This window comes from Mus pahari, chromosome 16 (assembly GCF_900095145.1).
Source record: "Mus pahari chromosome 16, PAHARI_EIJ_v1.1, whole genome shotgun sequence".
In the NCBI taxonomy this organism is placed as follows: domain Eukaryota; kingdom Metazoa; phylum Chordata; class Mammalia; order Rodentia; family Muridae; genus Mus; species Mus pahari.
Window position 1 is genome coordinate 33723548 of NC_034605.1, and position 15007 is coordinate 33738554.

The 15007-nt window shown below is 43.3% G+C and overlaps 1 protein-coding gene across 1 annotated transcript in view; it reads left to right on the top strand.

Moving 5' to 3' along the window:
* Mboat1 (membrane bound O-acyltransferase domain containing 1) overlaps positions 1 to 15007 on the top strand; it is a 110591-nt gene that overhangs the window by 75030 nt on the left and 20554 nt on the right. Inside the window, exons 5-8 of the mRNA XM_021215634.1 lie at positions 7831 to 7886; positions 10728 to 10782; positions 12606 to 12789; positions 14278 to 14470. Coding sequence (XP_021071293.1) covers positions 7831 to 7886; positions 10728 to 10782; positions 12606 to 12789; positions 14278 to 14470 — 488 coding nt within the window. The remainder of the gene's footprint in view (positions 1 to 7830; positions 7887 to 10727; positions 10783 to 12605; positions 12790 to 14277; positions 14471 to 15007) is intronic.

Below are 15007 nucleotides of genomic sequence, written 5' to 3' on the forward strand. Positions count from 1 at the left end.
CTTTCTTTCTTTCTTTCTTTCTTTCTTTCTTTCTTTCTTTCTTTTTTTAACTTCCTGTAAGAAATCTCTGGAGGTCTACACACCAAACTGCTGAGTGTTCAGCTTGCAAATAAGTGGGTAGGGAGCAGAAACAAAGAAGGCGTGCCCACGACTTGAAGGTTGTCCCCGACTCGGTTTTCTGATGGCTAAGGGACAGTGCTATCTACTACATGGAGGTTTGATTGTTTCTAGTTTATTTGTTTGTTTGTTTATTGATTGTGAGAAATTCTCTGTGTAGCCCTGGCTGTCCTGGAACTCACTCTGTAAGAACATCCTGGCCTCAAACTTAAGAGAGTCACCTGCCTCTGCCTCCCAAGTGCTGAGATTAAAGGTGTGTGCCACCATTCTTTCTTGTTAGTATCTATCTATCTATCTATCTATCTATCTATCTATCTATCTATCTATCTATCTATCTATCTATCCATATCTTTTTAAAAAGAAAATGGCAGCTCTAAACCTAGCTTCGTGACATAAATGGAGAGGCACTCTCACCCTGAAATTGACAAAGGGTTTCAATCACAAATTGACAATTACAGGGGATCTTTACCAATGTTAATTCTTTTCAAAATTATTATCACTTTACTTTTTAAATATTAAAACTATTTTGTACTTATTTAAGTTGTGTTTGTGTGTGCATTTGCACACGTGCATGGCACAGCACCTGTGTTGGAGGTCAGAAGATATGGTGTTCGAGTCCTGAGGAGTGAACTTAGGTCACCAGGCTTGGTGGCAGACACTTTATTGGATGAACCATCTCACTGGTCCAGAATGCTGGTTCTTACTGTAAATACGCAACAGTCACAAGCTTTCTTTTACAATGGAGTTGACTTAGCCTTGCCATTTTTTTCAACTGAAATGTGGTCTTTGGGACTTTGTCAAGAGATAAAGTTACCGAGTGGAACTCAGCGTCACAAAGCAGCTAGATGTGGGAGCATCTGTCTTGTGAGTATAACTCTTTGGGCTTAGTGCTCTTTATTGTACTATTAGTGTAAGAGCACAGACAGGCATTTAACGGGATTGAATGCGATTAGTGTCAGAACATATATGGATATCTTTAATTTAGGTGAACATATGCACTCAGACTTTAGGTTACATTCAAGACTTGAAAATTTATTTATCATCCAAAAGTAATCAAGCCGCTGTGGGCTGAACCTGTAAAGAAAACACACAGGATATAACTTCGTCAGTGTTGCTAATGGAATTTAAATTGATACGTGTGTTAATAGCTGTGAATATCTCCATGTTTTCTCTGTGAACGTGCCTAAAGAAGGCATTAGGATATGTATTCCTCTCCCTGGGGGCAATGCTGCAGTTGTAGCAAAGCTGATATTTTTAAAGCTTATTGTCGTGGATTGATTCTTGTTTTTGCTCTCACAGAAGGGGGCAAAGGAAGTTATTTTTTCTGAGGGCAGCAGCGAGAGCTCTTACTTCTTTTTTCCAGTCCAGGCCAGATCCGGGCAGATAATTTTCCCCCTCATGTTGGCAATTCAGGTCACCCAAGTGTTTTTGGAAACATGGAATGTGAACTCTCTCACATGGCCGGTAGGAGTATGAATACATCTAACCCTTCTGCAAGGCAATCTTCCTGCAAGTTTCAAAACAGAAATTCCTTTGAAGTTCATATTCTATAATAGGCGAAATTATTAGGAATTGAATGACAGTAAGGAAATACATTTATGCAGGAGTTTTAGCTATTTTCATTAATAGTGAGAAACTGGTAGTATCCTAAATGGTCTAAAAAAATTGTGAACAATTAAATCGAAGGGCTAATCAATACTGCCATTGGTAATGAGGCTTTTAAACTAGGTAAAGTGGTTTACATCTGCAGTCCCAGCTCCCGGGAGGTTAAGGCAGGAGGACTATCCAGAGTTGGAGGGCAGCGTTGGCTACAGAGTGAGACACCATCTCACCTCCTACCCCCAAAACAAGCAGAGGAAGAAGGAAATGTTTTTAAAGCGTGTAAGGCGAATCTGTTTCTTTCTCTGAGCCTAGATAACTGTAGAAAGGAAATGGAAAGAAACGGCGAAAGGAAGATAAATTCTTCCTAGAGGGGCCATTACTGGAGATGCTATAATTGTTTTATTAGTAGTATCATAATGACAGCTCCTGAATATTATTTAAATATATTTAACTGCATACTACGAGATCACAGAGATTCATGGTTAACATTTGAAGCACCTACCATTTGTGGTTTTGGCTATCTTATAGGTGCACATTATAACTGTGACTTTGGTCCCCTCCTACTGGTGGCCATTCACCTCATTGCCCTTGGGCAGTGTTTTCCTCTGTTGGTTTATGATGTCTGGCCAGCCATCCGATAGCCAACCCGAAGTCCACGTAATTGGGTTTTATGTGGAAAGAGAACACACGTGCAAAGAGATTCGAAGGATAGCTTCTCGTCACATTCTTCCCCCTTCAGGCTACCGTAGGCTTCTGGTCTTTAGCACAGTCCCGTAGAGCTTAATTCTGCAGACAGAAATCGTGCTGTGTCCATTTGTCCAGTGCCCTGTTGAAATGAGAAGTAGTGACTGTGTTCTTGGACAGGGCCAAAGAATAGAGCTTAAATCTTTGAAAAGAGGTATGAGTGGTGTGGTGTGTGTGTGTGTGTGTGTGTGTGTGTGTGTGTGTGTGTGTGTGTGAGATTGTTGTTGTTGTTGTTGTTGGTAGTGGTGGTTGGGGATTATCACTATTTGCTCCAAACTTATATTCATCTGCCTGTTTTTCCTTACTTTATTTCTGTACTTAAATTTCTTTTTTCCCCCTCACTTACATTTCTTTATCCATATTACACTAATCATCGAAAGTGCAAGAATAAAAAGTATGCTTTTTCTTGTTTCTTGTTTTAATCAGGGGGTGGGGGGTAGCACAGAAGGGGGATGGCTCTGCTCCCCATGCTGGCCTGCCCCCTTGTTTTCAGAGGCGTCCATAGGACCAAGGGCGCAGCCTGAGATCGATGAGCAGGCAGGTCTGAGGATGTGGCTCAGTGCTGACCATAAAAGGAAAGCACAGCTCTGGCTCAGGACCATCGCTGTGAGAAGAATCACTTCAGCTGCACGAGGGACCAGTTTGTGGATTGTTGCCTTTCTGCCTGTGCTTGCATTTCGTGTTCACGATAGTCCCTCACAGGCATGCCAGGGGCTAGCCTCATGTAGAAGACCCCTCACAGGTACCCCCAGAGGCTAGCCTAATTTAGAATATACCTCACAGGTGTGTTTAGAGGCTAACCTAATCTACAGAACCCCTTACAGGTGCTTCCAGAGGCTAGCCTAATCTACAGAACCCCTTACAGGTACTTCCGGAGGCTAGCCTAATCTACACAAGTCCTCACTGGTGCTCCCAGAGGTTAGCCTAATCCACAAAATCCCCTACAGGTGCTCTTTGGGGCTATCCTAATCTAAAAAATCCCACACAGGTGCTCCCCAGGGGCTAGCCTGATCTATGAATCCCTTAGTGGTGCTCTTAGAGGCTTGCCTTACTGGTGATGTTAGATCCTGCCAGTTGATAATATATTAACAACCACATTGTGTATGTTGAGTTTTACTTTTTTGGCATTAATGAGCATGATTATAAATCATAAGCCAACAGATATATCTTAGATTGTTTTATTTGGTTAAAATATATGTGGGAATTACATTTTTAGTTAAAATATTTAATTCTCAAGTCTGATTACCTGAGACACCCTCTGTATTTATACTTGGTAGATGTCCGGGCACATTTAGAGACACTCCTAACTAGAAGGCCGTGAGTTCCGGGTAGTTCTGTGAAGGAAAATTTGCTGTCCTGTCAGGCTGGTAGATTCAAGTCTCCTGGGTTCAGGACCACTTTTACTTTCCGTGGACAGCTTCTGGTTCTAGCTTGTGGATTTTAGATATATAGACACATGACTGCACTGTGAATCGTTTATTTTCTTGTGTGTAGTGTGCATGCATGTGTGAATGTGTATATATGTGGGTGCACACCTGTATGAAGAGGGAGATACACAACTGTGCACATGTACGTTGGGGCCAGAGGTTGAGGTTAGGTGTCTTCCTTGACCATTTCTATCTTAGAGGCTGAAGCTCAGTGTGAGCCAAGAGCTTACCAATTTGCCTAGCATAGCTAACTAGCTTGCCCCAGAGCTTCCATCTCTGCCTTCTAAGTACAGGATTACAGGCAGGATGTCAGACCCACCTAACATTTATGTGTCCACTAGGGATCTGAATTCTGGTTTTTGTGCTCAAACAGAAAGTGCGTCGCCGGCTGAGCCATCTCTTACTCCCTGAGTTGTTTCTTTTTGTGTAAACTGTTGGAGGCTTCTTCAGATATTTTAATAGAAGCAATAGTTGTTGAGAGTACAAATTAGATAACGTATAATATTATATACGTAGATATATATTTACGTAGATATATATATTTCTAGATAACATTTCACTCACCACTGCTATTGCTTCTTGTTTTTGTTCTTGTTCTTCTTACTATTCCTGTTCTTGTTCTTTTTTTTTTTTTTTTTTTGTTTCACCCTGTAGACCAGGCTGGCCTCGAACTCAGAAATCCACCTGCCTCTGCCTCCCAAGTGCTGGGATTAAAGGCATGCGCCACCACGCCTGGCCTGTTCTTGTTCTTGTTCTTGTTCTTATTCATCCTCTTCTTCATCTCCTTTTTCTTGTCATTTCTCCTCATCTTCCTCCTCCTCCTCTTCTCCTTCTTCCTTCTCCTCTCTCTCCTCCTCCAAACAATGTCTTCTCTAAGGTTTGACAACAATGTGTTTTTTCCATATTCCAATGGTAGAGATTTCATGCTGAGTAGTAAGTGTTTATTGACTTTGCTGAGCAATAAGATAATACACACTTTATTAATCTTCATCCTTTGAGAAGCCAACACTCAAATGGAAATGCATGTATGGAGATTTTTTTGAGTGAAACATTTTTCCTCTTTCCACAAAGGGAAGATGCTGATGGGGATACACAGGGTCTCAAATAAGACATACACTTAAGTCAGGCCTATCAGTACACGTCTATAACTATAGCTACTCAAGAGGCTGAGGGAGGAATGTCATGGGTTTAAGGCTTGCCTGAGCTTCATAGTAAGTTCAAAGCAAATCCGAGCAACTCAGTGAAGCTCTTAAGCAAGAACTGATGATATAGCTCAGTGATAGAGTACTTCTCTAGCATAATGAGACCCCTGGGTTTAATCCCTGGTAATATGAGCGGGTGGGACAGAGATATGTTTGTGCATATTAGACTATTAAATGTTTGTGCAATGGAGTACATTTAATGTAGCCATTGGGAGATGAAAACAAATGTATTTTTTACAGAGATGGAATTTCTAAGCTAATTCCATAATATTTTCATCACATTATTGATGTACCCGTGTTCAGACACTATGGCAAAGGTATGGGTTAACTTGACTATGAGGCCTTACATGGTTTTCAGATAGCATGGTTACCAGAGAATGTGGCACCCATTTAAAAATATCTGCTGGGATTTGCATGGGAAGCTTGATTCTTAGCATTTCCAGGCTTTAAGAATAAAGCAAAGGAACACAAAAAAGACTATGGGGAAAAATGCGATGATGCTTTAAAGGCTATATTTAGAAACTACCTTGAATGCAGCGCCTATATATAGTAAGCCTCTTTTAAGAAAAATAGCTCTTAGCCTTTGTTGTACATTGTGGGTCAGAGGTCTTCCTGAACATCAAGAGGGTGAGCTACAAAGATCCATGGATCTGTACGACCAAGTTGCTCTGCTAGAAGCTCAGAGGTAGCCCTTATTACAAGGACTAAAACCATGGCGTTCAATTATTTTTCAACATAAAGGAGCATGGCATGACTTGCTGCCCTAGAGTGCCTGAACTGGTTACCTCCTTGTTGGCTGTTAAGTATTGTTATGTGTTCTGGCAGAGCACAGATGTCCTCCCTTCTAGGCAGACACACACACACACACACACACACACACAAAGCCCAGTGTTAGGTTGTTTTAAGTCCTGCCATTGAGTGTTAGGTTTCTGCAAACACGATGTTAGATGTGGGAAGATCTCAAAGAGTAGTTAGTATTCTTTTTTTCTGAGACATCTCTCCAGCTCATTCCCCCTTTTATTGAGTCTGGTGCTCTAACCTGTGGCATAATGTTATCCGTATTTAGGGTGAATCTTCCGTCGTTAGGTAAACCTCTTAAAATGCACTCACACACACAGCCAAGAGTGTACTTCATTAATTTCCTATGTGTTTCTTAATCAAGTCAAGTTGATGATCGAAATTAACCATCCCATGCTCTCAGCAGCAGTGTGTAAGGCGCTGATTTCTCTGCATCCCTGCAGGCACTTGTCGTTGCCCATCATTTTGATTACAGCGGTTCTGGTGCTTGGGAGTGGTACCTCATAGAGGTTCCCACTTGAATCTCTGTGACTGCTAATTACCAACTGCCATCTTTTCATCTGCTTATTACCCATTTACAGACACACACACACACACACACACACACACACACACACACACACACGAGAGTCACTCCTTGAGATTTTTATGGTTACTTTTAAATTAAACTGTTTGTTAATAAGTTATAAAATATATGATTTATAAATATTTTTACTTCCTTTACTTTGATGCATAAATTTTTGTGTGTGTGTACGTACGACAGGGTCTCTCCAGGTAACCCAGGTTAGCCCCTAACTCGTGATCTTCCTGCCTCATTATGGGCATGTGATATATGTAGCTGAAGGTTAAAATGGTGATCCTTACCATCAATCCAATAATCCTAGCTTCTTTTTTTCTGGTAAATTTTTATTTTAGGCTATTGTGAGATTGGGCCATCTGTGCATGACATGACTGTTGTTTTAAAATTAGAGTAGTTACAATTAGTCCCACAAGTCCTGTACATGATAGGACACCCCCCCTGCCCTGACATGGTGTGAAGCTCCTCATGAGATGACCCTTAAAGCACTCGGGATCTTACATGTCCTTTAGGGTATATAGGCAGTCAATATTTGCTGGAAGACATGAGGGCGAGAAAGAACTCTCTTCAGTGCAGTCGCTGCGCATTAGCTGCCTATGCCCCCGTTGGTAACTCTTCATCCACGAAAGTTAAAGTCACTGGGTCAGCAAGACTTGAGGAAATCCATTTCTTTTGTCTTTCATTGGCGCCCTATCTGGGATGAATAGAAGTTTGCTCATGTCCCCCAGGAAAGGTCTCACAACAGTGGTTGGCTCTACCAAGTTAGGGGTTTTGTTAACCAATGGCTTATTTATAGACAGTGATATTTCACAAATATATCTTATTGCACATACGTGCAAGCTTCCCTTTAACAGGACAAAACAGATTGCAGCAGATGTGGATGAAGAAGCAGACAACAGTCCCCTATCTCTGAATACTGAGAGCATGATTTGTGAAAGGTGTCATTTTGCCATTATTTGAACATCCCAGAGTGAACATCCCATAGAGACGGAACAGTCTAGCCCAGCATCCGTCTAAACTATACGGGCTAACTCAGGCTTGAAACATGGAGAGAACATTCCACCTTGCTGGCCCTCCTTACCATTCCCATGATGCAGTGTTGATTGACCTGTGTGCAGGTCTCACGTGGGCTGTCCCAGACTGTCCCAGATGACAAAGCCTGCATCAACACCTGAGGACAGAGCGCGACAGCAAGTACAGTTATGTTTGCATATGTAAAGCAACTTGCAAGGGGGGTAAAAATGGATTATTTTGGATTCATTGTTTCTGTATTTAACCTAGTTAACATCAAGGTGAACACCATCATGCAAAGACATAGCAGTTTCTTTGTTGTATAAAGACGTTTCCATTGTCCTCTTCCCAGGCCCCTGATGATTGTCACTCAGAAGATCACGACCTTGGCTTTCCAAGTTCATGATGGTGAGAAAACAGTTTTCCTTTTGGTTCTCAGAGCCAGCCAGGCATCTGGAGCTCCCGTGCGTGCATTTCACACACAGTCCAAGCTTTATGTGAGCACTGCAGGACTGGCTCCCTCCTGTTCCGTGTTCCCAGGCCTCCTTAGTCCCACCTTCTACTGTCCCAGCCAACACTCCCCATGTCCTTATGGAATCCACCACCGTCATTCGCTAAAAATGTTTGCTCCAAGAACAGTGCGTCTTTGTTTACATTTTAAAGTTAATTCACGATGCCCTCCGGCCTTTTCCTACATTTATTAGGACAACAGCTTCCTTTTTGCTTTGATTTCATCTCTGAAGAACTTAGAGGGTAGTAAAATATTTAACAGCATTGGTTTTTAATGCTAGGGTTTTTAGCCTCTTTAGGGGAAGCTGTGTGCTGGGGAAAACCATCTGATAAGATTAGCCTGTCCTATAAAAGTCTGGGAGAAGAAAGAGTCTTTTGTGTGTGTAAAACCGAACCTCACCCCCACCCCACCCCGCCCCTCAGGTTCTTGCTAACAATGGCCAGAACAGGTGATTTACGTCCTTAGTGTGATTTTTCAGAGAAGGGAGGAGGACTTAGAGCCAGGTGGAAGATTCCAGTACAGGGTTAAGAGGTTCAGTGGGCAGGTACTCCGAGGGTTTGAGATGCTCTGGGGATGCTGTCAACTGTGGACATGTCTTTATGTAGACAGGTTGAGGAGATTCCTCTCCAACAGCTAGTTTCCTTGTTTCACTTAAAGCATGGGGACAGATTGCACTTCATTTGACCCAGTGCATTTCGTTCATACCTGGGGCTTTAGCTACTCTGCAAAGAGCTGGGTCATTCCATAGCTAGAATAGGGTATCCTCCATAGCTAGAATGAGGTGTTTATAGAGTCACCAACCATTATGATTTGCTCGGGGCTCAGATGCATTCCAAAATATGACTTTCATTGCCACAGGAAGTCCCAGGAAAACAGAAACCTTGCCTGGCAGTGGCTGCCAGAAATCTCTAACCGATGGCCCATAGGCCTGAGAAAGCTCAGGACAGCGTTAAAGATAGTCCTACCCCAAATTATAAAGTTATGTAAAACGTTATAAGATTTTTTTGGGGGGGGGAAGAGGCTGGGTGGGGGTTAGCTATGCTGTTCTGTTCTTGAGTATAAACTATATACATGACAACTTTGTGTCACCCTGTCAAAAGGTTGGGCATGCTACCAGTGTAGACTAACAGAATAACACAACTAATAGTCAAGGTCAGTTCAGTTCTGCAAATTGCCATGCATATGTCCTTATTGAGCTCTCAAGGAAAAAGTGAAGTGGGTTTAATTGGTCTCTTTCTCTCTCTGACTCTTCTTCTTTCTCTCTGTCTCTCTGTCTCTGTCTGTCTCTGTCTGTCTCTGTCTGTCTCTGTCTGTCTCTGTCTCTCTGTATCTGTCTGTCTGTCTGTCTGTCTGTCTGTCTCTCTCTCTCTCTCTCTCTCTCTCTCTGTGTGTGTGTGTGTGTGTATGTGTGTAGACATGGCTTTAATGTGTATCCCAGCTTAGTCTTGAACTTAGAACCTTTCCTTTTTTTGGACATTACCTCCTCCTCCTCCTCGTCCTCTTCTTCCTTCCTCTTCCTCCTCCTTTTAATTTTGAAATAGACTTCGGGCCTAAATTTACATTTAAAGTACTCCCCCTTTACCACATTTCCTGGAGTATTCCTAACAGGGAGCAAACTGTTTATTTACTTTTGCCACCCCCCCCCCCAGTGTGGGACAAATGAGGGAATTCCAGAAACACTCTGTCTTTTCTTAGGCATTTTCTTTTGACAGGATCTTATTATGTCTCCTAGCTGGCCTGAAATTCGATCCCCCTGTCTCTGCCTTCCATATGCTATGATTACAGGCCCGAGCGACCACACAGAGTTTAAGTGCGTTGTGGAGCTGCCTTCATGGTTGCTAGGCAGATTGAGTCTCTTGTGTTGCTTATGGTACTTCTGAGCCACTGTGTGGCTCACTTCTGTACTCTCAGCACTTGAACGTCATACAGAGGAGGGCTGAAGATTCAGGGCCAGCTTGGGCTAAATAGTGAAATCTTATTTCACAAAAAAACCAAGACAGCAGAAAAGCACCGGAAGATATACTTTAGCGGTCGTGTGTGCGCCATAGCACTGCACTTGACGTCAGGAGGCAGAAAGGGATGCATGATGGTACCCAGCTCACTTTTACTAAGCCCCAGAACCCAGCCCTTGTAGTGGGGCTGCCTACAGTGAAGGCGGGTTTCCCACCTCACTTAACCACTTCTGGATAGTCCCTCCCAGGCATGCCCAGAGGCTGATCTCCTAGGTCATTCTAGGTCCCATCTGTTGACAGCCACTGTTAATCTCCTCACATTGTGTTTCCTACTGGCCATCGTGAGGGAGGCATTTGAATTGGTTCAGCTCACGGAAGGCACTCTCAGTGCTGCTAGAGCAATGGCATCCTGCTGTGTGGTAAGGAAAGGGCAGGATTCTCTGGAGTTAATATCCTACTAGGCAAATTAAACACAAATAACCTTGAATGTTCCCGTGTTGGTACGAACCTATGGAGACGTTCCCTCTTCACACGAAGTCATGGATAACTGATCCAGGATAACTACACCAATCGTAAGGACGGAATCCGGACCTTACGTGTGCTCAGCTCGCTGCCTTCCTCCTGCAGGGCTTTTGCAAACGAAAACCAGGAGCTCTTTATAGCAAAATCTGAAAGCAAAAAATAATTGGCCTTTTCCAACTGAGTTTGCGAAGCTTCTTTTAGGATCAGTTTCTCATTTCACTTTAACCACCTTACTCCTAATTCCCTAATCTCGTTTTTTTGTAGGATTGGGTCGGAAAGCTGAAGACCTTTCTGCTGAGCAACAACGACTTGCTGTGAAGTAAGTTAGCAATTAGCAGTGCATTCTCAAGCCCTTTGCATGTGTCCAGGGCATTGCTTCTCAAGTCTCCTAACACCGTGACCCTTTAATACAGTTCCTTATGTTGTGGCGACTCCCGACCATAAAATTATTTTCATTCCTACTTCATAACTGTAATTTTGCTATGGTTACAACTTGTAATGTAAATATCTGATATGCAGGATAACCTGATGTGCAGCCCCCAAATTCGTGATCCACAGGTTGAGAACCGTTGGTCTAGAGTTTCCTCATTTTAATAAATATTCACATATCAATTCTGTGATATGGATATGATATTACTATTGAATCTGCTATTGATGGGCACTTCTCTGTCTACTAACCCTTGCTTTTGCACAATGCTAAGCAATGGCTAACCTTGGCTATAGAGCATTTCTGTGTATGTTTGGGTCTCCTGTAGGGTAGAGATCAAGGGCAGATGGATCTCGAATCTAATTTTGGCAGTCCTGTGAGATTTTTTCCTTTCCCAGGATGTGTGTGTCTACTCCAGAATTATTTTTAATGGATTTGTTTCTGGGGCCTTTGAGAAATGATAATTACCAACTCAATCTAGTGTGATTAGGTCTCTAGCACAGGGAAAGATAGGAAGTAGGCCAGAAGAGAATCCAGACTGGGGAGTTAGCGGGATTCTGAAGTTGGTCCTTGGCTAGTGTGGATGGACAGGGGAATGGGAATGGTGATGGAAAGAAGGGCGGGGGCATCCTGAAGAATCAGGAGAGAAACACTGATGGAACTGGGCAGTGGTGGCGCACGCCTTTAATCCCAGCACTTGGGAGGCAGAGGCAGGTGGATTTCTGAATTCAAGGCCAGCCTGGTCTACAGAGTGAGTTCTAGGACAGCCAGGGCTACACACAGAGAAATCTTACCTTGAAAAACAAAACTAAACAAAACAAAACAAAAACAAAACAAAAAGGAAGGAAGGAAGGAAGGAAGGAAGGAAGGAAGGAAGGAAGGAAGGAAGAAAACACTGACGGGGTGGCTCACCAGGAGCTGCCACAGCTGCAGGATACGATCCCACCAAAGGATGCCGAGAACTTGCTGGCATCCCTATGGAGTCCCAGGTGGTACCTTCACCACAGAATTGAGATTTGGAAACAGTTGTGCAGGAAGAACTGGAGGGTTCTTATACATCCAGTCTCCAGCTCAGTGCTGTGTGGCTACTAACAGCTTAAGGCACAGTCTGACGAACTAATGAGTGCTGGTGTTTCAAGTGCCCCCTCCTTACAATACCCTACCATGGTATCAAGGGAACCATGTGCTCTTGAAGCATCCAGCAGAACCGTGTACTCCAGGTTTTCCCTGCTCTCGTTTTCAGGACCTAGACACCAAAGCAGACAACAGATTGCACAGCTGGTTTTGTGTGGCTTCCAAGTGGAAACAAGTCGGGTCCTCCCACCATTTCCTTTGTATTTATGTTGGCAGCTGGGAGAGAATTTCCCCAGTTTGGAGCATCTCAGCCAATGACATTAGGGTCAAATTCTCACCCTCCCTTTGTCTGTTTCTCTGTTTTGTGATGCAAGCAGACAGAGGTGATGAGAAAAGAGCCTCCAAATAACCTTTGCGTGAGATGCCTCCCTCAGAGTTCATGGTACCAGCTGAGGGTGACATGGAACTGTGACCATCTCGATTACCTCTCTCATCCGTGATAACTGTCTCAAAGATGTCTCTCTTAGCTGGATCTTCCAGAAAGCAGAAGTGAATAAAGGCAGTCAAGTATCCGAGCATGTCCTGAAGGAGAACTGAACGTGGATGAGGAGTCAAGTTTCACATCTTGCTTCTGTTCACAGAGTGAAGCCCTCACTTTTGGAATACTTAAGCTACCACATCAACTTTATGAGTGTCATAGCCGGCCCTTGCAACAATTTCAAGGACTACGTAGCCTTCATTGAAGGGAGACATATACACATGAAGTTGCTGGAAGTGAACTGGACACAAAGAGGTTTCCACAGTTTGCCAGAGCCTTCTCCCACGGTGAGGTTTTAGTACTCAGTGTATTTCTGGGTGGCAGTGGGGGAGTTTCAGAGAATGGTTTTCACTTTCAGGGCTACTAGTCATTTTAATTAAAATGTTGTAACTGGCAGTATTGCTTGGTGATAGAGCACTTGCGTTAGCATACACAAGTTCCTAAGTTTGATCCCCAGAACAGAAAAAGAGAAAACATAGGGGCTGGAGACATGGCTCAGAGGTTAAGAGCACTGGCTGTTCTTCCAGAGGTTCTGGGCTAAATTCCCAGCAACCACATGGTGGCACTTAACCGTCTATAATGAGATCTGGTGCCCTCTTCTGGCATGCAGGCATACATGCAGGCAGAACACTGTATATGCAATAAATAAATGTAAAAAAAAGAAATATGGTAAACAGCAGTAACCAAATGTCAAACAGCTTAGTAGAGAGCATGACCAGTCACCCACCTTCTTTGCTTAGAATTGAATATAGGCAATTTCTTAGGTTGTTCTCAGTTCCTTGTCATGTCTGTCCACTTAGGCCCCAGTCCCTTCCAGGCAGGATTCCTTTGTTGAGCCTTATTATCAAGGGCACCCATTCTTAGGAAGTTGGAAACTACAGACATGTAGAATGACATTTCCCGGGAAGTCACAGGAGCTGGGCAAAATGAATCCTGATTGAAACTCAGTACCTCTTGACTTGGATGTTGTAGTTTGTGTCTCTGCTGCTGTGATAAAACCCTGATCAAAAACACCTAGAGGAGGAAGGGGCTGATTTAGCTTACAGGTTATAGGCCTGTGAGAAGCCAGAGCAGAAGCTGTAGGCAACAAGGAAGAAGTGCTTAGTGGCTTGCTTGTAGGCTCAGGCTTAGCTACCTCTCTTCTACAGTCCAGCCCAACTGCCTAGTGGCTCTGGACCCTCTTACATCAGTTAGCAATTAGGAAAATGTCCCATAGACATGCCATAGGGCAATCTGGGGGGAAGCATTTCATCGACTGAGCTTCCTTCTTCCCTGATGACGGTAGGTTTGTGTCCAAGTGACAGCTGAAGCTAACAATGACACTAGATTTAACACCTGAGTCATCTTCAGAAGCTAACATCATCCACTGTCTGCCCAGACATTCCCGTCTCAGGTGTTCAGTTACCTGCACAGGGTCCATTATACCAGAAGCCTCTCCCTCCTGCCTGGTGACTCAAGCGTGGTTCTCTGGCTATGGTAACCTTAGAATGATACACATTTCTCTTATGTTTTGGACAACAGCCCTAACTAACTTATGTTGGTAGGAATACAGAAAACACATTCAGATATGTCCCATGTTCACAGTGAAAACTTCCAGTCCTCACGCGTGCTCTGCCTATAAATACACCACCCAACCTAATCCTATCAGATTTGTGTCCTGAGGAAGGAAATCCACTCCCGTTGCCCTTTCTTCTAGGGAAGTAATTGCTAACAATGTACTTTAGGTTCTTCATACCTGAGAGGTTACATGGGGTTTTTTTTCTCCCCGTTTCTAGGGAGCTGTGATACAGAAGTTGTGCATGACCTTGATGTCTCTCCTGTTGTTTTTGACGCTCTCTAAGTCCTTTCCCGTCACCTTCCTTATTGATGACTGGTTTGTACATAAGGCCAACTTTCCGAGTCGTCTCTGGTACTTATATGTCGTCATGCAAGCCGCAAAGCCCAAGTATTACTTTGCATGGACATTGGGTAAGTTTGATGGAGTGGCCCTAAATGAATGAGGAGCGTCATGGTCCTCCGTGGATGACTTAGCCAGAATACCAGTTGTATCACTGACTTGTTATAAAGTCCGATCCTTCACGGCTGGCAGGGAAGCCAGTGCCAATTTTAGTCTTCAACGTTGTGGTCCTCTCTTCTACCCTCCATAGCCTCAGTTATCAGTGAGAAGAGGGTACCTGGGCTGTTGTTTAAACCCAGTGCCTGTATCAGCTTCCAACCACTGAACTTGACCATTGCATGCAGTGAGGTGTTGAGAGAAAATTCCAGTACAGTCTGGCTTGCTTTTCATTTTCCCGGTTATATGTATGCAGGATGAGTTATACTAGCACATATTGCAGTTTAGGTTGCTCTTTATGGCAGAAAGTTCGGCCTCATTTTTTAATCATAGTTCTTTTTTTCTTCTGGGGAGCGTTGGCCAATCTCAAGTTTTTTTTTTTTTTTTTTTTTTTTTTTTTTATTATTTTTTTTTTTTTTTCTAACAAAGAATTTATATCAATAGTTAATCTT